General features: G+C 43.8%; 1 protein-coding gene and 1 non-coding gene across 2 annotated transcripts in view; one reads left to right on the top strand and one right to left on the bottom strand.

The window, feature by feature from the left end:
• Window positions 1-1,224: 1,224 nt before the first annotated feature.
• LOC127487190 (U6 spliceosomal RNA) lies at window positions 1,225-1,331 on the top strand. Its single transcript, XR_007913756.2, has one exon. It is a non-coding gene; the product is annotated as a U6 spliceosomal RNA (small nuclear RNA).
• Window positions 1,332-8,492: 7,161 nt separating this feature from the next.
• Window positions 8,493-24,786, bottom strand: part of STOML3 (stomatin like 3) — a 28,323-nt gene continuing 12,029 nt past the window's right edge. The window contains exons 2-7 of the mRNA XM_008274496.5: window positions 20,121-20,224; window positions 19,967-20,039; window positions 16,054-16,136; window positions 14,413-14,616; window positions 12,088-12,222; window positions 8,493-9,592 (exon numbers count right to left, since the gene is read on the bottom strand). Of these exons, the coding sequence (XP_008272718.2) occupies window positions 9,374-9,592; window positions 12,088-12,222; window positions 14,413-14,616; window positions 16,054-16,136; window positions 19,967-20,039; window positions 20,121-20,224 (818 nt within the window). The 3' untranslated portion in view covers window positions 8,493-9,373. The remainder of the gene's footprint in view (window positions 9,593-12,087; window positions 12,223-14,412; window positions 14,617-16,053; window positions 16,137-19,966; window positions 20,040-20,120; window positions 20,225-24,786) is intronic.

Raw genomic sequence — 24,786 nt, 5'->3', positions numbered from 1 at the left:
CTCTCTCTGCCTCTTCTTCTCTCTGTGTGTAATTCTTTCAAATAAATAAATAAATCTTAAAAAAGAAAAAGTGGAGCAGCTAGGGCTTGAATCAGTTCTCTGATACGGGATGCTTACCCCAGCACATCACTACACCTGCTCTGTCCAGTTCCTTTTAGAAACCCTTGTCATGACAGCCATCATAGTTTCTAAGTCTGAATATTTAGGGGTTTATAATTCTGTTGTCAGGAAATTGTGTATGATACGGATGATTTCTGGAAAGTGATATTTTATTACCAGCATCTTCACTGAATTCATCAAATTTAATAGCTCCAGAAGCACAGCTAGTATGAGGCTACAAATATGTCATTTCCATAACACTCATCAGTTTTGAAAAGCCTTTTTAAAAAATAAAGGAAAAGAAAAGACCAACATATCCTAGTTGATCTTGTAGAGATCACATCATGCCACAATGAAGAGAGAGAAAAAAAAAAGGACTTTTTACATGTCCACCCTGCATCAGGTATCCACCCTGTTCAGGGCTCAGGGAGCACAGGAATGAGCAGAACAGCCTGGTTTATTGGACACTTCCCTTCTAGAGTCTTTCTGTCTTAGTTTTGCTGCTTTTGCTAGAGTAAATGAAGGTGGCTAAGAAAGACATCTGAAAAATCATAATTTCTTACTAATAATTCGAAATTGCCTTTGCTGAAAACAAATCCTTGGAGGAGGTACAAATTAGTTCAGGCCTGGAGAGGTGCAGCAGAGATTCTTTTGAAAAGTTGTGCTAAGACCCTAGAGCAAACATTGCTGCTTGCCACTTATCTACCCAAAAATCTCTTTTAGGTATTTCCCACAGGTCCCAAATGTTTCCACAGCCTCTGCCTGCCAGGGAGTCAATGCATTAGGAGGCTTCCTTTGTTAAGAATCAGTTTTCCAGAGCCAGCACTGTGGCATAGCTGGTAAAGCTACTACTTGCTGTGCCAGCATTCCATATGGGTGCTGCTCCACTTCGGATCCAGCTCTGCTATGACCTGGGAAAGCAGTGGAAAATGACCCAAGTCCTTGGGCCCCTGAACCTGTGTGGGAGACCCAGCAGAAGCTCCTGGCTCCTGGCTTCAGATTGGACATATGGGAAGTGAACCAGCAGATAGAAAACCTCTCTCTCTTTCTCTCTCCCCACCCCGCCACCCTCTGTAACTCTGCCTTTCAAATAAATAGATCAATCTTTTAAAAAATGAGTTTTCAGTGCTTGTTTTGGCAGCACATATACTAAAATTGGAAAAATACAGAGAGGATTAGCATGGCCCCTGCGCAAGGATGACACGCAAATTCGTGAAGCGTTCCATATTTAAAAAAAAAAGAAGAAGAAATGATGGCTTTCACACAAAAATAAAATGAGTACCAAAAAAAATGTTTAACTGATTAACTGATGGGGTAACTAATAAGTGTTATGATTAGTTTAAAGGAAAATTCAAACTGACACACAAAAATAAGATGTCTCAAAAACTTCAAGGAAAAGTATGAGCTTATTTTGCAAAGAAAAAAATCATATATAGGAGATATATACTATGGAAAAAGCTGCATAAATTTCAATTTTTCAGTAAAATAAACTCATATTTTAATTTTTTTAAATTTATTTACTTGTGAGGGATGAGGGTGAGAGAGACAGAGTGAGAGAAAGAGAGAGCAAGAGAGAGAGAGTGTGCAAGTTTCTATCCACTGTGACAAGCTCCCACAATGGCCAGGACTAGGTGAAGCTAAAGTAAAGAGCCAGGAAATCAATCCAGGTCTCCCACAAGGGTGTCATGAACTCAATTACTTGAGCCATCTTTATTGCTTCCCAAGGGTTGCACTAGTAGGAAACTGGAGTCAGGAACCAGAGCTGAGTATCAAACCCAGGTACTCTTCTATGGAACATGGGCTTCTTAACCAGTATTTTAACTGCTAGGATAAATGCCCCAATTCATACTTTTAATTTTTTTCTATGAATTCTTTGATGTACCCTCATATGTGCAGATCAAGAATGTTGAGATTTGGGTGGGCATTTGTCCTAGCAGTTAAAACACCCTTGGGCCACCTTCATCTCATGTAGCATTGCCAAGATTTGAGTCTTGACTCCAATCCTAATTCCAACTTCCTGTTAATGCACGCATCTAGGTGATGGCTCAAGCAGTGAGCCCCTGCCACCCATGTGGGAGACTCAGAATGTATTCATGGCTCCTGGTTTCAGACTGACCCAGCCCCAGCTTGCATGCATTTTGAAGAGTGACCCAGCAGATGAGACTCTCTCTCTCTCCCTCCCTCTCTCTCTCTCTTTCTCGCTCACTCTCACCCTCCCCTTCAAATAAATAAATAAAAAAGTCTTTAAAAGAAAAATTACAATGCTGAGATTCATTTACAAATAAAGCAAAACCAGTTAATTTCTAGTAGGCAATAGTCAATTGTAGTCACTGCATTTCTATATACAAGAATAATTTTGTGGCCGGCGCCGCGGCTCAATAGGCTAATCCTCCACCTAGCGGCGCCGGCACACTGGGTTCTAGTCCCGGTCGGGGCGCCGGATTCTGTCCCAGTTGCCCCTCTTCCAGGCCAGCTCTCTGCTGTGGCCCGGGAAGGCAGTGGAGGATGGTCCAAGTGCTTGGGCCCTGCACCCCATGGGAGACCAGGAGAAGCACCTGGCTCCTGCCTTTGGATCAGCGCGGTGCGCCAGCCGCAGCGCGCCAGCCATGGCGGCCATTGGAGGGTGAACCAACGGCAAAGGAAGACCCTTCTCTCTGTCTCTCTCTCTCACTGTCCACTCTGCCTGTTAAAAAAAAAAAAAGAATAATTTTGTCATTATCTATTTTCTACCATTTATAGAATTATAAATAAGTCAAAGACAATGGAAAGTAAAAACCACTTGAATAGGTAGCTAGACAGGACCACTAATCTCCTTTTGCCCATTTCAAAGTCATTTACAATTTTTTCTGATGTGTTCAACCAATGAAGCGTAGCTTCCTTGTCCCTAAATGAGATAATCCAAAGATGTGTTCTACAGTTTCTCAACATGTCTTCAATGGGATTCAGTTCAGTCTGCCCACAGCTGTAAAATAGTCAGTAACATTTTATCGGCTTTTCTTAGTCTTTCCCAGCTTACTTATTCATTCCTTCAGAATATTCCCTAGAATCACTCCTCAAATTTACTGCTTATACCCAGTTCTTATCTCACAGCCTGTTTTTGGAGAAACCCAAACTAAGACAGATTCCCCATTCATGCACTTAGCTCAATTTCCATAGATTGAAAGAGGCTTTCATCTTCAGAAATTTTCTTTAAAAAAAAAGATTTATTTATTTTTTATTTGAAAGGCAAAGTTACAGAAAAAGTGAGAAAAGGAGACAATGAGAGAGAAATTTTCCATCCACTGCTCACTCCCCAGATGGCCCCAAAGGCTGGAGCTGGGCGAAGAGCCTGGAGTTTCTTCTGGGTCTCCCACAAGAGTGCCGGGGCCCAAGCACTTGGGCCATTCTCCCCTGCTTTTCCAGGCACATTACCAGGGAGCTGGATGTTAAATGGAGCATCCAGGTCAAACCGGTGCCCATATGGGATGCTGGCACTGGAGGCAGTGGCTTAACCCGCTGCACCACAGTGTTGGACCCAAGAAACTACTTTCAACATGTGGAAATACGAAGCTCCATAAAATGGTTAACCTTTCTCTCCTCTACACCCTCCACCTCCATCACCCATCATCATTAGTATCACCACCCAGAAGCTTGCTCAGATGATCAGCATTTCCTAAAAAAGAGCACTGAACAAAGTTGACTTGAAGCAATACTAAGCTTATCTTTGTACACTGGTGTCCTGAGAGCACAGAGGTCATTCAGTGTGCAAACTTGCCAAGTTCAAGGTGTACCTGCAGCAATGAATTTGTGTGGACATTTGCTGTTACTGATGTTTCCGTTGCTGCTATTCCCACTTCCATCAAGATATCCAGCCTGGAAGCAGAGGCTATGATATGCGTTCACAGACCCAAGATCAGGAAACCATACATAGCATGTGAAAGAGTATTTCCCTAGACCACAGTTTTAACAAAGCAAACCCTATCCTGGAAAATGTCTACAATGTAGGTTAGTCAGCTCTGCATGACTATAACACAAGCTACTAATGAAGAAAGGAATATCATTTCAGCTCACAGATCTTGAGGTTCACAGTCTAAGATCAGGCAGGTCTCATGGTTTAGTCATCTGGTGAGAGCAGGATGTGGTAATATAGAGGAAGTACAGAGAAATCATCACACGATGAGTTGGAAAGCATAGAGAAAGGCTAGGCCAAGCTCCCTATTGGAAGCTACTTCCTGATGGCATGGCCCCCATGACCATAGGTATCCCACTAGGCCACCTCCTAGACACCATCTTAATTGGATTGAGTTCCCATGCTCTCAGCACCATCAACCTATGATCTTAGAATTTAACCATTTTCATGAGTTTTGGAGCTATATCCTATCAAACATAGCCAAACTTTTTAATTTTTCAACTATGTGGGGGTAGGTTGGCAAGATATGACCTGTATTGAGTTTACTCTCAGATTCAGATAGCCTCTGAATCCTTTCTTCTCTGAATTCCATGTTAGATGTTAAATATTTGCCCACAAAAAGCAGAAAATCTCCATGCAGATAAGGGGCTATCAACAGAATTCTGAGATACCTACTAGGGTGGTTAATTTTGTAAATGGAATGAATTGCATATTAATATCCAAGTTAAAGAATGCAAAAACATAAATATATGCCATTTCTATCCTTCATGTAACAGAAAATAATAGAAGACTGGGCTCAAAAGACAATGCGGGGAGCCAGTGCTCAGCCAAGGCTCAGCCCGCAGTGCCTGCATCCCATGTGGGTACCAATTTGAGTCCCAACTTCTCCTCTTCCAATCCAGCTCTCTGCTATGGCCTAGGAAGGCAGGAGAGGATGGATCAAGTCTTTGGGCCTCTGCACCCATGTGGGAGACCCAGAGGAAGCTTCTGGCTCCTGGCTTTGGATCAGCTGTAGCTTGCAGTCATTTGGGGAGTGAACCAGAGGATGGAAGACCTTTCTCTCTCTCTGGCTCAACCTCTCTCTTTAAAAAAATTTTTTAAAAAATCATTTTTTTTACCTTGCTTATGTCCTAGGATTACCTTGCTTATATCCTAGGAGTAAAAATAAACTGTAAATTTATTTAAGAATGAATAGTATTTTGAAAATTATTAAAATGCTGTTTTAAAATTGCCTTTCTAAGTACATGATGTTTGAGATATTTATTTTCTATGAAAGTGGGGGTAAATTTTATATGCTTAGAATGTTCTGGAAGGAATGTAAAGATCTCTGACATTCAAAAGTAGCATAACCTTTCAAGCCAGGCAATTATACAAAGGATTATATAAATTGCTCTATTTTCCCCTTTAGGATACTTCAAGCTGAGCTTTGCCAGATAATTTTGCATAATGGAAGTCCAGACAAGAAAAGAAAAGGAAGAGTGCTTGCCTGTTCTAATGTCAGGAGATTTGGTGAAACAGACAGCAAAGTTTGGCTGAAGAGAGAGAGAGGAGAGAGGAAAGAAGAGAGAGAGGGGGAGGGAGACAAGAAGTAGGTGAGTACAGTGAACAACAAGAGCTTCTGTGATGTTGCTCCTCATCCTCTCATTTCTTATTTATGCCTCTGAAACGTGATTACTCCAGGTAGGCCACAGGTAAACACATGTAGTGAACATTGTATGTGGCACAACAACTAGGATTGACCTGAGAATGGCTGGTCTTCACTGCACCTCCATTGCTATAGACTTCAGGGATAGCCTGGTCATGACTGTCACATCTTGGCTCTGTGGCCTTCGACAGCCACTTTGCTTTTCTGTTTTCTAGTCTACAACACATAGTGAGATTCAGAAACCAGGGTTTTCAAAGCAGACCATTGTGAAGGTAGATAGGGATGGAGAGATGAAAGGGACTTACAGAAGGACACTCATGATCCCTTCCTGACTATAACCAGAGGAGCTCCTTGTTTACCAGTTGCACATACTGGGTGTTGCTTTAAATTTCCATTTAAAGAATAATATTTAATAACAACAGTTGAAAACCACCGGGTAGACAACCTCTAAGGTCTTTTCTAGATTTTCTCATTTAAACTGCTTCCTGTCTGGACTTCCTTTTCAACATCTCCACCTTTTCACATCTCCCAGGGAGATTGCCACTGTCTTCTGGCAGCCCAGAGCCCCTTGGGGTGAGCCATCAATACAATTGACATTCAAGTACCTGCTGTAGTCTGACCATCGGTGTTCTCCCAAAACTCAGAGGTTGAAATCTGAACCTCCCAGGTGATGGTGTTAGATGTGGGGCCTTTGGGAGCTGGTTAGATCATAAGGGCACAGCCTTCATGGCTAAAGTGAGTGTCTTATAAAAGAGGCACAGGGAAGTCTCTCTTCTCACGCCTTCCCCCATGTGAAGACACGGAGAAGGCACCAACCAAGAATCAGAAAAGAGGCCCTCCCAGGGCATCAAAGCGGCAAGCACTTTGATGCTAGACTGCCCAGCCTCCAGAACAGTGAGAAATAGGATGTTATTGTCCATCAGTTTCTCAGTTTATGATATTTTTCTATAGCAACTAAATAGATTGAAACAGTACCAGTATCACTGGTATTACCGCCAGACCCAGCAGCAAAGAGGCAATGCCTGTAACAACTAGGGGCTTCCAACACTGCTTCCACACTATGGTTACTGCAATCCATGCCTGCTGCTAACACAAAAATATCTGATGGGGACTGTCTACACTGGCTTAAATATTGATAAGGGTAACCATGATAAGGATAACCTTATCCAGGACAAGGAGAATGCACTCCTCTCTCCAAGAAAGTTTATCTACTCTTTCCTCTCCTGGCTTTGCCCTCCCCAAGAAAAAAACAACTGTAGCCTTATTTCAGGGTTTGGGATGGGGTGACTGTGTTTGGAATATCAACCTTGGCATTTAAGTTCCAGGAAAGCTTTGGTCTTTCCAGATTCTTCTATAGCCTGCTTGTCCCCAAATACACTTACATCCAAAGGTCAGCCTTTAGTAACTAATATAATAAATGATCTGTTGAAATCCATACTGAAGAATTAATGAAGCTTAGGGCTGGAGGGTATGGAGTAATTTGAAACTACTAAGGAGCTTTCAAAGGACATCTCCCACAGCCCCAAGATTCTGATATAGTTTTTTTTTTTTTTTTTTTTTTTTTTTGACAGGTAGAGTGGACAGTGAGAGAGAGAAACAGAGAGAAAGGTCTTCCTTTGCCGTTGGTTCACCCTCCAATGGCCGCCGCGGCCGGCGCACCGCGCTGATCCGATGGCAGGAGCCAGGAGCCAGGTGCTTTTCCTGGTCTCCCATGGGGTGCAGGGCCCAAGCACCTGGGCCATCCTCCACTGCACTCCCGGGCCACAGCAGAGAGCTGGCCTGGAAGAGGGGCAACCGGGACAGAATCCGGCGCCCCGACCGGGACTAGAACCCGGTGTGCCGGCGCCGCTAGGCGGAGGATTAGCCTAGTGAGCCGCGGCGCCGGCCTGATATAGTTTTCATACCACCATTCCCAATCCACAGGGGATGCAAGAGGGTATGTGCTTTGTAGTTATTTATTTCGTGTGTGTGTATTCTTTTGGTTTGGCTTTTTTGTTTATTTTTCCTTTTTTTTTTTTTTTTTTTTTTTTTGGAGGAGGTGGGAACTGTGCGTTTTGGAAAGAAATCTCTGGTGCTCTGGTGAGTGAGAAGATGTTTCTCTTAGGAAAACCTCTGGAGTTTGCTGTGCATTGCCTGAAAAGATTTACATCTTATAATGTAAATTACTGAAACAAACAAAAATGTATTAACTGTAGATTTGCAAAATAAAGCTAAGAAAAGATATTTGCAATAGGCCAGCAACACCCCCTTGTACCAGCAGGGACTCCTCAGGTGGCTGCCAGAGCCAGAAGTGTTCCAGTCTGGATGAAATCTGTGCCATTGTTCTAAGTAGAGAGAGTTCCAGTAACTGTCTAAGTGACATGACCTCACAAACTCAGATTGTGGCTGTAGTTGACCTGTCTTGGATTTATGCTTATGCATCTAAGTATCTAATTCCATTCAAATACAGGTACTTAGCAGCCCTTAAGGAAAAAATATGTATCTCAGTAGGTTAAAAATTAGTGCTAGGGCCATAGAATCAGTAGAATCTACTACAAAATCTGTAAGCTGTGGGTTGTCCAAAAGTGATAGGGTTTCAATGGAAAAAACAAATAACAAAATCAAGGGTTTAGTGTGATTCCCATACTGCCTGCTTATGTAGCTAATGCCTGTGTGCAGACAGCAGGTGTGTGAGCAGAGGACATGGAGGTGATGTGAGCAGAGATGGGGGCATGTGAAGCAGGTGTGATTTTATGGGAGGGGCGAGGAAGGGAGTGTGAGAGGTGTGGAGACCATGTTCACACACATGGACATATTTGCATACATTTGGAGTCATGAACACTATAGGACTCCAACAAAGCAAAATGTTAAATGCACTCACATTCTTTGGATGCTTTATTTTTAACAAGCTATTGGATGCTAGGGCAGGGCAAGTAGGTGTTGAGGAATAGAGGTAAAGTTCACAAGCAATCCTCCAATACTTATGGCTCTTGGGACCAACAACAGAATCAAGACAGGAATTACACAGGGTGTTGTTCCCTACGGTTTCAACCAATGAGACCTTTAAAAAACATTCTCCTTCATAAGCCAATAAATTGCCCAGAGTATGCCACCTTACTATGCCTTGTCCTCTGGACCCACCCCCAACTGAGATGCTGGAAAACTGAGAACTGGCTGACACTCCCAGCAGGTTGTGTGACAAAACAGTGGGGATCATGAGCAGAAATCAATTCCCTCTGTGGGGATGCTGGCATATTTGCAGCTGGAAACCTCCGTGCCTCTTTCGATGTAACTTCAAAATAAATCATAATTTTCAGCACAGTGGGATTTTGTTGCAGCTATTGGAGACTGAGCAAGTAATTATTTGGGATTGGAAAGCAAATAATGTAATATATATGTGAGGCCAATGTTACTTTATATATTTTACCTAGAATGCTTCTTGAAACACCTAAAAAGCAATTTGGAAATCTTAGTCATAGTCACCCAGTATTTCCTCTCCCACTGCAAGAAAGTTGCTGATAATGAGCCAGAGACAGCTAGTAGTTAACTATATAAGCATATTGCAAAGTTGATCATATCATTAATAATAAAAGTCACACACAGCCCTCGGTTTTACTTCTTCGTTTCTTTTGTAGCCTCTACAGCTTTCTCCTGCTAGTGTTTTCTAAGCCTACAGTTTCTGTGGCTTCACTAGTGCTGAAATTTTGGAACAGATACAACTCTCTAAGCGAGGGACTAGCTCCCTCAAGAGGACTTCAGGCTCAGCTGGGAACCTTCTTGCTGTTGTCATAGCTGATGCCACCAATGCCCTCCAGGATATTCATGGGCAGAGGGAACACAATGGTGGAATTCTTCTCGGTGGCTACAGTGGTTAAGGTCTGTAGGTAGCGCAGCTGGAGGGCTACGGGGGACTCAGCCAGCACCATCGAGGCCGACTTCAGAGACTTGGAAGCATTCATCTCTCCCTCAGCTGCAAGGACCTAAAACGACAGAAACACACGTTCACAGCAGGGACTGGAGCTTTCTTTTCCTGGAACTGTGCCCCAACTTGGCCACAAGTGCGCTATCTGCTTCTTTGGCGAAGATCAGGGTTTCACATGCTTACATGGTCAGAGAAATGCAAGGAGATTGCAGGAAGCAGGGAGAGATATTTTACAAATTATAAGCGTCTGGATTTCATTTTCAAACAGAAGTAAAAGTGCTATCTTTAATGCAAAGGATCCAAGGATTCCTGGCCAGCCACCCCAGGAATGCTCTTGAACCACTCTGGAGCCTCCCTAACCGCTGCATTAGTTTTGAGAAAAGTCTGAAATTGAAGGCTTCTAACTGATTTTTTTTGTCTGTTTTTTTTTTTTTAATCACAGGAGAGATTTTGTTTATTCTGTTGCCAACAAAGTCTAATTCTTACAATGCCAGAGCTGTTCCTAGTTCTCCTGGCTCTTTATGGCTAGTGCTGAGTGCCAGTCTGATAACACCCACTGGAAATCTTTTAAGCACTCTGCTCTCCTCATAGTTCTCAGGTTGCCCACAAACAACCCTGCGGCTGGCACCCGGTTGCCCAATTGGTGGGCGCTTCCTGCCTGTGTGTGAAAGTGATCCCCATGCAACATTGCCAAGTGCCCGCTGGGAAGCTGCTGGAACCTAGCAGACAAACCAGATATGAGTAAGAAATAGGGGTAGAGAAAAACCTTCATCAGCTCACGAGTGAGATTCCAAAAAGGGCTTCCCAAAGGGTTCTAATCTGCAGGTTGCTGATATTTCAGGAAACCAATCCACATGGACTTGACAGCTACAGCACCAATGCATTCAGGGACTCTCAGGGCCAGGGTGCACTTACATTTTTAACCCTAACATGAATTGTATTGCATTACCTTTTTAAATCCAGTAGCATTTAACATCCTAGCACAATGATGCTCAAGAGACAGACACCAAGTTGGCTACATCCCAATCATTAGCTTTATACAAATGTAGGAGCCTGAGCCCACCCCACACTCTGCTTCCCTGTTCTGGAGTGAGGTCTAGGAGTTGGTGTTCTGGATGTGCATCCGGAGTTGGGCCACACATGGCTAAGTGGCTCCACACGTGCTGAGCCTCCTCTTGACCTGATACCAGGCTTCCCTGGGGTATACAAAACTGTTCATAACTTTTAATTTCAGGAGACTTCACTGGTAGAAAAATCTTTTCTGATTAAAAAATAGCAATAATAATAATTGCAAGGAGTTGACATTGAGGCACAGTGGACTAAGCTGCCACTTCGGACACTCTCATCTCATACAGAGTGCTTGGGTTTGAGTCCTGGCTCTCCTGTCCATTCCAGCTCCCTGCTAATGGCATCAGGGAGGCCGCAGGGGATAGTTCACGTGGTTGGGTCCCTATCACTCACATGGGAGACCAAGGTGGGGTCCTGGATCCTAGCTTCATCCTAACCCAGTCCTGGCTGTTGTGGCCAGTTGGGGAGTGAACCAGTGGATGGAAAACTTTTATCTCTCTCTCTCTCTCTCTCTGCCTTTCAATTAACATATGAATAATTAAATAAACTTTAATTGCTAAATAATTGCTAAAGATAGGATTAAGTGTCAAAGGGATCACATAAATAAGACCAGTGTCTGCTAATAATAATTGATAGAATTAAAAAGGAGAGAAAGATCCAATATGGGAAGCGGGATACACAGCAGACTCATGGAATAACAGATTCCCTAAACATCACTCTAGCCTCAGAATCAGCCCTTAGGCCATTCAGATATGGCTAAAAAGCCCATGAGAGTATTTCAGGCAAGGAGCACCAAGACACTGTGTCAAAAAAAATGGCCTACATGAAAGATCTCTGTGAGTGAGATCCCAGTGGAAAGAACAGGCCATCAGAAAAGGAGGTACCTTCCTCTGAAGGGAGGAGAGAACTTCCACTTTGATTATGGCCTTGTCTAAATAAGGTCGGAGTTTGTGAACTCAAGAGGCTTCCATAGCCTTGGCAGCTCATGACAAGAGCCTTGGGTGATTACTGACGTCATAAATAAAGAGTGTCAATTGTTAAATCAACAAGTGCACTTACTCCCCACATAGGACCTCTGTCCTTAATGTGTTGTACTATGAGAATTATCAGTAAAACTAGTCTTCAAACAGTACTTTATACTTTGTGTGTCTGTGTGGGTACCAATTGTTGAAATCATTACTTAGTATAGAACTGATCTTCTGTATATAAAGATAATTAAAAATGAATCTTAATGAAGAATGGGATGGGAGAGGGAGTAGGTGGGATGGTTTGGGGGTGGGAGGGTGGTTATGGGGGAAAAACTGCTATAATTGAAAAGTTGTACTTTTGAAATTTATATTTATTAAATAAAAGTTTTCTATTAAAACAAATAAATAAAAACATAATTAATTGAAAAACCCTGACCTTCAAGCTCTATCCCTGTCTACCCCACACCAGCAGCTCATCCCCCCCCCCCCCCCCCCCCGCCAACTGGGCAGTCCTAACCTTGGCTCGGGCTTCCCGGGTGGCCTCCGCCTCAGCCGCCATGGATCTCTGCAACTGCACAGGAATCCGGACATCTTTGATTTCCACTCGGGCCACATGGATGCCCCACAGCTCAGTGGCATCATCAAGCAAGGTCTGTTTCCGAATCAAAAGGAAGAACATTGATCAGAAGGCAGGGGCTGCGATGTACGATTCGGACACAGTCAATACCACACGATAAATCCTCCGTCTCTTTCTCCTTTTGTAGTCACAGCATGTGGACTGACATTCTCTTTCCACACTTTCTGATGACTTCCTTGGATTGAAGTGAATCCCATAAAGGATTCAAGAGCAAAACCTGCCAGATCGTCTGTGGGAGATCTACCAGAAAGATCCACCGCAAACCACCCCTAGGAAGTATCTGACATCCATTCAGATTGGAGCGAATGCCTCACGCTTTCTTGTCACTGACATCGAGCAGGCAGCCATGCATGGGTTTCTCAGATAGACGCGGGTTTTGTTCTGGCCCTGTCACCTGTTGTTGTGAATACTGGGCCAGTTTCTTACCTTTCTGGTTCTCAGTTTTCTTACCCATTACAGGTTTCTTTTCAGGACAGTATTGAGGTTTGGACAGAAGACCTCCACCTCTCAGTGTCTAACAGTGACCCAAGGGATATTATTTACTTTTGGAGATGGTATTCATCTCATTCTGTTTAACCTCTGTCCTGTAGCCAGTTCTTAAAAAATAGCAAGGCATGTTTTTTTAAAAAGCACAAGCAGCCTTAAATCAAAGATATTCTTGTCCCTTGTGAAAATTTAATACCACTGCAGACAACTTGCTGGTGAACCTGAAGGAGGTGATGGGGAAAATGCTTTAAGAAATGGTAAGATCAGAAGGGAGGTCCCCCAGAGGGGAGGCGTGGAGCCCTGTGCTGCCAAGTGATCCAGTAATCCCTGATCTTTCTGTGATCCTCGTAGAACCAGGGATCTGGTGAAATACACAAGAAGACCTGACCATGGCTGGGAAACGTTGGAGCTACATCCTTACAGACTGGAACAGATGCTGAGGAAAACAAACCTCAACTTCCTCACCCAGCTTACAGAAAGGGGGATCAGTGTGAAAACATTACTGCTGGGGCCGGCACCATGGCACTGCAGGTAAAGCCGCTGCCTGCAGTGCCAGCATCCCATATGGGCTCCACTTTCCATCCAGCTCTCTGCTATGGCCTGGGAAAGCAATAGCAGATAGCCCAAGTCCTTGGGCCCCTGAACCAATGTGGGAGACCTGGAGGAAGCTCCCAGGTCTTGGCTTCAGATTGATGCAGTTCCAGCCATAGCAGCCAGTTGGTGAGTGAACCAGCAGATGGAAGATCTCTCTCTCTCTCTCTCTCTCTCTCTCTTCCTCCCTCTCCTCTCCTCTCCTCTCTCCGTGTAGCTCTTTTTATTTATTTATTTATTTGACAGGTAGAGTTATAGACACTGAGAGTGAGAGAAAAGAGAGAAAGGTCTTCTTTCTGTTGGTTCACTCCCCAAATGGCCACTACGGCTGGCGCTGCGCCGATCCGAAGCCAGCAGCCAGGTGCTTCTTCCTGGTCTCCCATGTGGGTGCAGCAGCCCAAGCACCTGGGCCATCCTCCACTGCACTCCTAGGCCACAGCAGAGAGCTGGACTGGAAGAGGAGCAACCGCGACTAGAACCCGGCGCCCATAAGGATTGCCGGTGCATGCCGCAGGCGGAGGATTAACCAAGTGAGCCACGGCGCTGGCCTAACTCTTTCAAATAAATAAATAAATAAATCTTCAAAAAACATTATTGATTCAAGAAAATATAGAAATATGATTGTGTATAAACCAGGATGTGCAAGAGATGGGATTGATACTTGATATATCCTCATCGATACAATAAATATTATTAATATTGCTATTGATACTGATAGTATGGTAGATCTGTGATTCATATCCATTGTCTTCTAACTTTCATACTTCTACTGAATGTAGGAATAAATACACACCCTAGGAAATGCGAGCCCTTCTGGAGTAATCTATACTAAAATAAATCTCATCTCTGACTTCTTCAGAAAAAGCCACACTACTAATTCATAATTTTGAATTCCAAAGAAAATTGCTAAGAATACAATTCCAGCAGCTCTCTTCTCCCACCCAGATATTTAAATATGTACCTCGTGATGATCGATAAATAAAATCGCAAGCTGAAGCTCCCCTCATGCATGTGTGTGAGTATGCATGTGTGAGAACACACATGTGGGGGATGCTCTGACTACCACTTGATAACCACGGATCACTGAAATGATTGAAAGCACAGGTTCTTCATTCTTGGAGCCTTTACCTGGATGCTGTGAGCAATCTCTTCCCGCCCTGACAAAATCTGGGACAAAGTCTGTGTCCCTAAGACGTTTCTCAGAGTGGTCTGAGCCAGCAGAAACGTGGCCTGGTGGACATCGTTGACATTAGCCACTGCCGAGACCGCACTGTAGATTCTGTAGTAGACGACTCCATCCACCTGTGTCGTCACAGAGTCTCTGGTGAGGATCTGTAGAGCAAGAACAGGGCAAGCTCACAGCGAGTGATGAAATGACAGCCAGCCCAAGAGCCCTCCTCCACAGGACAGCATTACTGACCAGACACCTGTCCTTGCTTAAGTGTAATATCTTCATAGTTGATGCCAAAATTCCTGCACAGACATAGCCTATATCTACCTGTTACTTCACCTTAGAGACGCCTTAACATCGCATAGGCAGAAGCCCTTGGCTGGCAGTGGTGAGAGCAGATATTTCCAGTCTCAACAGAGTAGTGGAACTTTCTGGGACTCCACCACCTTTTAATTCTAAACAGAGGTAGTACATTGTGTTCTTGCTAATCTATTTGCTTCTAAGACTTGACGATGCAGTACTTCTTAGAAACCATAGATGGCACCAGAGACCGTGTTTATATTCAAATAGCGAAAAATGGATTTAGCATTACAAAGATTGGACATGAAGCTTTTTGTGTGTGGCCAGGTGTTTCGAAGCCAGTGAGAGATTACTGCGTGTATCATGAAACCCAGACCTACAACTGTCTATTATGGAGACAGAAAAGCCCCACTCTAGGTCAGCACACATTGCAAGCGCTTCTCGGCCTGGGCCTGCCTGAATCCAGTTTCTGCTCTACAGTTCCCGACAGCGGCCTGCAGGTGGCACTTTTGGTCCTGATTGCGTTTCCTGAGCCAGGGAGAAGGAAATGAAATTTATTCGCAAATGTTGACTTTTTGCCTTCCCTCTTCCTTTGTCCTCCCACATCCTGGGTCCTATTTGGATTTTCCTTTCTTCCTGGATCACTCGGGTTCTGACAGGGTGACGTCATTATTATTAGTCACTCGGTTCCTCTTCCCTAGGGCCCACTTAATGGTTTGATCATTTGTAGCACTTCAAGTATTAGAAAGAGTGTGGCCTTCGCTCTGTCCCCAGAGCTGTCCTACTCAGACACATCCAAACACACATGCAACTTAAAGTCATAAGCAAAGGGACATCATGACATGCCACTGTCTCAGGCCAGGTTCAATTCTGCGGCTCTGTCCAGTGACTTTTCTGCCTCTTCCAGGGATCTGTTTCCTCCTCCATTCCGGCTCTCCTGACAGTTGCAAGTTTTCTCTCGGAACTTCTCCCATCTGGGCTGTTCCAAGTCTTCAGTTCTACCCTTGCACTTGGCTTCCTTCTCATTTTTCAAAAGTTTCAGAAACCACCTTGGTCAAATAAGTAGGTTTTGGGGGGGAAGTCGGTGCATTGTCCACCTTATATTTGAAAACATTCTGTAAGGTTTCAGTTGTCAGTGTAATGGGAGAGATAAGTTTGATTAAAAATGCAAGGGATCTTCAAAAAGTTTATGGAAAATGTGTATTAAGAAAAAACTATAGATAGACTTCAAAATGGACTTTTATTTCTGTTTTCTGCACAACTTTTTGAAGTACCCTCCTACCTTTACCCAGCATTACCTCTTGTGGAGGAATGTTGCATGTAACTGTTCGGAGATCAACTTTGACAAACACATCTATGCAGGGCAGGATCAGAATCAAACCTGCAAAGGAGAAAATGAGTTTGAAATTCCACTCCACTGAAAACAGTCACAACAAGTGTTTTCCTAGCTCATCATTACCATGGGCTGGCTCATTCTGCCCTTCATGTGGTCATCAGTGTGTACACATACGGCTGTGGGAACAATGATTTCCATCTACTGGTCAGCAACTAAAGGAAGGGTGTTGGTTACCTGCGAATTAAGGTCTTTGATAAGGAGCTAAAGAGTTAATTCTTTAGATTTTATTTTTAAAACACTCATTATGCTATCCAAGTGTTTGATCTGACATTAATTAAAGACAATATTTTGTAAGTTAATTTTTCTATAATAAAGATTTTTTTTATAGATTCAAGAAATATAAACTTTTATCCCTGAATTCCAGTGACTGGCAACATTCTCAGCTGCCTTCAACAATACTAAAGGAATATTGATTAAAATGTTCCCAGGACCTTAGAGTCCCTGAAACCAGCGTATTACAGGACTCAGAGTTTCCCAATAGCCACGTCTGGTTTGAGGACAACAGCATCCCCCGTTGTGAACACTTTCTCTTCTTCCCGAGCTGGGAAGCGTTAGAGCTGGGTAGCCGGGGAAGGATGAGTACAGGAGCCCTGTCAGTCTTTAGCATTAGCCCGAGAATGCTCTTTCTTTACTGGAAAAGTTACGCTCCAGCAAGATGCAGATTCATTTCTGTTTATAGGATTATTGTCCCAGTTTTCTTTCTTTTCTTTTTCTTTCTTTTTTTGGGGGGGCAGGTAAACGATCTTCCTCTTTTTATATTTGCAATATGAAATAGAAGCTCAGCACGGACACACACACTCATGCTAGCCTGGGTGTGGGGAGTGGAACAAGGCCCCCTGGCAGCAGGACAAACCCCAGGCCGTCAGGGTGCAGGGCGTCCCAGCCAACAGATTCAGGGCCTCTGGGGAGGTTGCCAGGGAGGTCCCTGCTCCCCAAGGCCAGGTCCCTGGGTAGAAGTGCAGGGTCTGAGTGAAGGTACTGCCCCCTCCTCAGGCCCCAGTGCCAGCAGCCCTCAAGGTGGGTTTTCGAAGCAGACATTATTTTCATTTTGAGCATTATGGAAAAGACTGATAGTTTTTAAGCAGAAAACAATGTGAAGGTGCTTTCTTTCAATCTCTAAAACTTCCTGAGATTTGTGGTCAGAATTACCACTCAATTCACTTTCTTTATTTTTAAATTGTATGTATCTCATAAATACATTATATACATAGTAATTCTTCCCACCATAGCCTCCCTCCCACCCAGTCTCCCTCCCCCTTCCTGCTCCTCTCCTGTTTTATCAGAAAAAGAAAAAGAAAAAGAAAGAAAAAGAAAAAAAAAAAAAGAATGAATGGAGTAAAGCAAACTAAGAGACGTGTTCCTCAACATTCTATACAAGGGCTGATCTATGTTGTTGCTTCTTGAAGTTGATTTTGGTTTTTTGTTTGTTTGTTTGTTTTTTTGTGCCCAGTCACTGGGTTAAGATCACGGCCCTTGGAAATAGAGAGAATTAAGTGTCAGCCCAGCTACTTAGGAGCCTCATAATCAGGGAACATTCGCCTAACTTTTCTGAGCTCTGCTTTCCTAATAAATATAAGATGGTAATGACAATTAAAGCATGATTCAACATAATAGCGAAATAAATTACTAAAGGCAGCATGAGGTGAGGTTTTCCATTAGCAGTTTGGCTTGTTTCCCTCCCGGTAACTTGCTCACTCTAGAGACACGGATGACGAGAGTTGTTGTCACCCTGGGACACTTCGTGGTGAAATCCTCTGGGAAAGCACATTTGAAAAGAGATATCTTTCTCTCTGTTCTCCATGTTACCACTCTTCTGCCTCGCTCTGATCCAGTTTTATTTTAACTTAGATGGGGGGATTGCAACACTTCTGTTTGACAAGTTCATAAGGACATCCATGATAAGTAAATCTTGTGCTCTCTTAGGTCTTTTCTGAAACTAGAGAGGAAAGTTTGTACTACTTGGAATGGCCAAACCTACTTCACCGACCTGTTTTGAAGTTTCTCATATTTTTTTTTCAGGTTACAGATATCTGGGTACCTACCATGATTCACAACCAAGTGCAAAGCACACAGAGTGTGACCACAGATAGAAAGTTCTTGCCACCAGAGCTCCGAATACAGTCGGAGAGAGAACAATTTTATTCAACCATGATATGGAGCAGAAAACAAGTATTGTCAGAGAGCCATAGCTAATAACCATTGTTTCTGAGATTATAGGTTTTTTAAATTCCTAATTATTTAATTGTGTTTTATTTGAAAGGCTGAGAGACAGAGAGGGAGATAGAGAGACAGTGAGAGATCGTCCATTTACTGGTTTACTCCCCGTATGCCCACAACAGCCAGAGCTGAGCCAGGCTGAAACCAGGAGCTGGGAACTCATTCTGAGTCTATTCTTTGAGTGGTAAGGACCAAACTCCTTGTCCATCACCTGCTGCCTCCTAGGGTGTGCACGTTATCAAGAAGCTGGAAATGGGGGCTGGCATTGTGGCATAGTGGGTAAAGCTGCCACCTTTTGGTGGCATTTGGGCAATGGGTTGTGGCCTGGCTGCTCCACTTCTGATCCAGCTCCCTATCAATGTCCTGGCGAAAGCAGCAGAGGATGGCCCAAGTGTTTGGACCCTTTTCACCCATATTGGAGACCTGGATGAAGCTTCTGACCACTGAATTTGGCCTGGCCCAGCCCTGACTGTTAAGGCTATCTGGGGAGTGAGACAATGGATGGAAGATTCTCTCTCTCTTGCTCTCTCTCGCTTGCTCTGTGTGTGTGTGTGTGTGTGTGTTACTCTTTCAAATAAATAAATAACTCTTACAAAAAAAAAAAAAAAGCTGGAATTGGGAGTGGGGCTGGAACTCAAATCCAGACCCTTCAATATGGCATAGAGATGTACCAAGCAGCATCTTAACTGCGGTGCCGCAAGCACACCCCTAAGATCCTGTTTTGATAGCATTTCCCTTCAAGAACATTTGAATTAGTTTTATAAAATGGCCATTTTTTTTGTCACTAGACGTCCAATGTGCTATCCATTGCACCACAGAGCCACCTAAAATGGCCATTTTTGTGAATCAAAACAAACCTCGCAATTTCATACTAAATATGCACTGGGAAAAGTTACCAGTATTAAATCAAGATCTTGTTTCCAAGGAGTTTTAGTATCAACACCTCCACCCTTAGCCAAATAAAAGGAGCCCCATCCTTTTATGACATGACCTGTTTAGAACATTTTTTTCCTTCCAAGGTTGTAGAGAGAAGGACACAACCTACATTAGGTGTTGTAATACCTAAAGCCACCTACAAAGCTAATCTTAAATAAATCGTCAAGCCTGCGTTGGCTTCAGATTTCTTATTTTCAGCGCCAGGGTATCTGACACAAGAAGTTGGCAGCAGTTTTCTGCTCTATCTCTCTATTAATTCAGTTGCCACAGGAGGAAATTATCTTTTGCTTTTCTGTTAGCAAAGAGTGAGAAGCGAAGTCAGCTTCCTGAGTACTGCCCCTGGGTAATGCAGTGGCTTACAGTGGTCATTTACTATTTCCATCATTCTATGGCATTCGCTTAGAGATCCTCGTAGTAAGTGACATCCAACCAACCTAGCCAGAGCCACCGTTTGCTCAAATTCACTGGACTCCTCAGAAAGACAGAGAGGGGAAGTGGGTTCAGATTTTCACTCTCAGACGAGGGGGCACACCCATTAACAGAGCTCCGGCTCCCAGTTCTGCTTGGCTCTCCAGCAGTGCACAGTGCCAGGGAAAATATTGGCAGCGATAGCACTAGGAAGGTGCCCATTGTCTTGCTCTGGGGCAGCCATGACGTCTTACCTGGCCCTTTGGCTTTGTCAGCTTGGATGCGTCCCAGCCGGAACACGACAGCACGTTCATACTCCTTAATGATCTAAGAGATTGAGCGAGAGCGTTTAGTCTGAATGCATCATCAGCTCATATGGAGAGTCCCATTGACTTCCCAGGGTATTACCTTCAAGCACATCCATATGGAAATGGGGAAGGTGATGATCATCAACAGGAAAGAAAGTGTAAGCAGAATCCAGCCACACACACCGAGCCGTTTGCTGTTGATGCCTAGAAAAGGAGAAGGTGGCAGGTCTGCAGTCAGTGTGATTCTTAGAAAACTGCTCGGGTGTGTGAGTGAGTGAACTAGCTAGGTAGCTCCAAGCCTGATGTGTCAGAGCTTCTACCCATCCCGACCGCACAGTCTCACACACACACACATACACACACACAGGCCTTTAGAAATTAAAATTGACCAGTCCCAGGGGGCAGCCACTGTGGTACAGTTGGTTAACGCCCTAGCCTAAGGCGCTGTCATCCCTTATGGGTACCGGTTCTAGTCCTGGCTGCTCCTCTTCCAATCCAGTTCTCTGCCACGGCCTGGGAAAGCAGTAGAAGATGGTCCAAGTGCTTGGGCCCCTGCACCCACGTGAGAGACCTAAAAGAAGCTCCTGGCTCCTAGCTTCAGATCGGTGCAGCTCCGGCCATTGCAGCCATCTAGGGGAATGAACCAGTGGATAGAGGATCTCTCTCTCTCTCTGTCTCTACCTCTCTCTGTATCTCTTTCAAATAAATAAATCTTTTAAAAAAAATTGACCTGTCCTGCCCAAAAACACCTCATAGCAATCAGCAGCAATAAAAATTATTGCATTTGTATAGAGCTATCATGATTTAATATTTTCTTTCTTAAAAGATTTTATTTATTTGAAAGACAGAGTGAGAGAGAGACAGAGAGAGAATCTTCCATCTGCTGATTTACTCCCCAAATGGCCACAACTGCCACTGCTAGGCCAGGCTGAAACCAGAAGCCAGGAGCTTCTTCCGGGTTTCCCATGTGGGTGCAGTGGCCCAAGGACTTCAGGAATCCTCTGCTGCTTTCCCAAGCACATTAGCAGAGAGATGGATAGGAAGTAGAGCAGCCAGTACTTGAACCAGCATCCATATGGGATGCCTATCCTGTAGACAGTGGCTTAATCCATTGCGTCACAGTGCCAGTCCCATGGTTTAATATTTTTTAAAACACATAAAACAGCATTTCTCAAAATGTGATCCAAGGACTACCCAGACCAGAATCATCAGATTCCAGGCCCTGTGAATTCTACGGGTAAAATTCTAAGCCACATCCATGGCAGGTAGGTAAGTAGGTATGTAGGTAGGCAGGTACTATTATCCCCAGACTGAGACAGTGTGGCACATGGTGAAACATTTTAAAAAATCCTGGGGCTGGCGCCGCAGCTCAATAGGCTAATCCTCCGCCTGGGCGCCAGCACCCCAGGTTCTAGTCCCGGTCGGGGAGCCGGATTCTGTCCCGGTTGCTTTTCCTGTCCAGGTCTCTGCTGTGGCCCGGGAGTGCAGTGGAGGATGGCCCAAGTGCTTGGGCCCTGCACCCGCATGGGAGACCAGGAGAAGCACCTGGCTCCTGGCTTCGGATCAGCGTGATGGGCCGGCTGCAGTGCGCTGGCCGCGGCGGCCATTGGAGGGTGAACCAACCGCAAAAGAAAGACCTTTCTCTCTCTCTCTCTCTCTCTCTCTCACTGTCCACTCTGCCTGTCAAAAAAAAAAAAAAAAAAAAATCCTTGGATAGGAATCTCACTGTGAGTTCTTACTTACTAGCTCTGTGGCCTTAAACAAATCACTCAATCTCTTTGAGTCTCCATTTGTTCACCTATAGGAGGGGAACAGAAGTTACCTAACTTAGAAGATTGGATAAGAATTAAAAGATATTACTTTTACATGGTTCCTGGCCCGTACATTAGCAACTATGTTAGTAAATATGTATTTTTATTATTATTTTTATTTTACAGATGGGTAGGTATTATAGAGACTTCTTTGTAGACCTTGGTATTTGACATTTCTAACTTTTTATGAAATTTTATTATCAACTCTCATCACAATAGATTTATTTTCACTATTCACACATTACAATAGCAATAGCATTTAGCTGGGTGAATGTTGCCTTATTATAAGATGAGTTTGAGTCCAAATCCTACCTCAACCACCTAAAGTTATATACTTATTTCATACCAATTACTTAGCTTCTCAACTCTCAAGAATCTTGTTTGCAAAATATGCAGATCTGGTTAGCTGTTTTATGTCAGAATTATTTATATCTACCATTTTACCTAATTGTAATTCTTTAGTCTTGTTCTTCCATGACAACAACCCTGTCCTAAATCCCACATTCCCTCAATTGACTCATGTTCTTCAGCCGAACTAAACTCATTATATTTACCACATATCTCTACCCAGGGACTCCTACAAACACCATCTTCTCTCTGTATATCAGTTGATGCCTTAATCACCCACCCTATGGATCAGGCTAGAGACCAGGGTCACCAGTGCTTCTTCCCTGTTCAACTAGAGAAGCCACTAAATCTAAAAGATGCCACCTCAATTCCCCTCCCAACTTGCTTTGGATTATTTGGTATCTAAGTCACATTTATGAATATCTAGGAAAGTTCTAATGCTATGAAGAATGCTGTTAAAAGTGTTTTTTGTTCACATGTTTGGGATTAATTCCTGGTGGTGATATGTTGTCAAAGGGATTAGTATTTATAATTTCAATAATTATAACCTATACTCTCACCTACACTCTCACCTACGATATAAACATGTGCCTGTTTCTACATGTCCTGTCCTCATTTAACAATTTCAATCATTATGTCCTAATAGGTAAAACTACCAAAGTTTTAGATACATATTTAATCTGGAAAAGCTTTTATGTGCAGATATACTTTTATAAGTTTAAATATGCATAAATGTAGATGTTGAATGGTAAGATTTGCCGGTGTACCCCCAAGGTCAAATTCCTAAAATGTCACTTTCCAAGCCCATGGATCCACACTGAGGTTGGATCAGACTATTTTTATGGAAGAATAAAAGATGCTTTGTGCATTATTTTAGAATATTTGTTGCATTTTATATATTAATGCTTCTTTAGTAACAATAACACATCATATATATATATATATATATATACATACACATTCTCATTAAAGAAAACAAACTCTGGCCATCTCCCCCTCTTCTCCATTCCACTTTTATTTAGAACAGTTCTCATAGTTCTGTTTGGTGAATGTCCTCATAGGTCCACTTCTATGTGTTTACACACATCATTCTATTTTTAGAAGCTACATGGCGGCCGGTGTCTCGGCTCAATAGGCTAATCCTCCACCTAGCGGCGCCGGCACACCAGGTTCTAGTCCCGGTCAGGGTGCCAGATTCTGTCCCGGTTGCCCCTCTTCCAGGCCAGCTCTCTGCTGCAGCCAGAGAGTGCAGTGGAGGATGGCCCAAGTCCTTGGGCCCTGCACCTCATGGGAGACCAGGATAAGCACCTGGCTCCTGCCTTCAGATCAGCATGGTACGCCGGCCATGGCGGCCATTGGAGGGTGAACCAATGGCAAAAGGAAGACCTTTCTCTCTGTCTCTCTCTCTCACTGTCCACTCTGCCTGTCAAAAAAAAGAAGTTACATGGCTTTGATCTATAGATCTTTGTTCTATGATAAATTGCATCACAGACAACTTGAGTTTCTACTCTCTTCACTTAATGTAACTTGGAGCTATTTCTTTGTCAGTTTATACTCATCTACCTCATTCTTCTGTATTGCTGCATTGTATTTCATTTTTCATTTTCAGGTTACTGAGCTCTCTTCCTACTGATTGACATTAAGGTTATTTACAGTTTTGCTTTGACATACAAGGCTGCAATTACAGTGCTTACACATGCCTCCCTGGGCCAACAAGCACTTCTGCTGAGTCTTTGTTGTTTTAATACTTAGCTCATTTGAAAGGTGGAACAACAGAGAGAGAATGGTGGTGGGGTGGGGAGAGAGAGAGAGAGAGAGAAGCCAGGAACTCTATCCATATCTCCCACATGAGTGGCAAGGGTTAAATACTTGGGCCATCTTCTGCTGCCTAACCAGGTACATTGGCAGGAAGCTAGCTCAGAAGCAGAGGAGGCGGAACTCAAACCGGCACTCTGATAGGGGATGCTGCTGCTGCAGGTGGCAGCTTGACTTGCTGTGCCACAAAGCTGGCCCTTTCCATCATGTCTTGATGAAAGTGCTATAAGGCAGCACAGTCTGTCACCTTTGGTGTACGTCCTCCCTGCTGTCACTGGAGTATTTGGTATTCAGAATTCTGGGGCTGAGATTGTAGAGTGCAGCATACACAGGCAGCGGGAAAAGATGCCATCCATACTCAATGCCCTGAGCCAAGCTGAAAACATTTCCAAAGTAGCGCAGTCCTAACACCAGCAGCCTAAGCAAGCGCTTATCTCCCAGAGAAAATCCCCCTGACCGGCGGGCACTCCACTGAAGTCTCAGCAAGTCTTTGCATCATTCCACACATGCTTGAGGCATGGCTCCATTAGGTACTAAACATACTGAGATGGAAAAGAAACGAGACGTGATTAATCCTCCAAGATTTACACCTGAGTATTAGAATCACCCAGGCCACTGCTTCTCTGAGAATTGGTGGAGCCTAGGGGTGTCATTAGCTGGTTAACGTGGGGCTGTGGGTACTGATGCAGCTTCCCAGCAGGCTCCCCAGCTCAGCCTAGTGAGCAGGCACAGCTCGGGGGCAGAAGGCAGTGGGCGTGGACCACAAAGCTTCCAGTGATGCAAATCTTTTTT

Source organism: Oryctolagus cuniculus, chromosome 9, assembly GCF_051225735.1.
Source record: "Oryctolagus cuniculus isolate XC-2025 breed Fujian yellow rabbit chromosome 9, ASM5122573v1, whole genome shotgun sequence".
Classification (NCBI taxonomy): domain Eukaryota; kingdom Metazoa; phylum Chordata; class Mammalia; order Lagomorpha; family Leporidae; genus Oryctolagus; species Oryctolagus cuniculus.
Note: the sequence above shows the minus strand (reverse complement) of the source record. Positions and strands in the feature narration are given on the sequence as shown.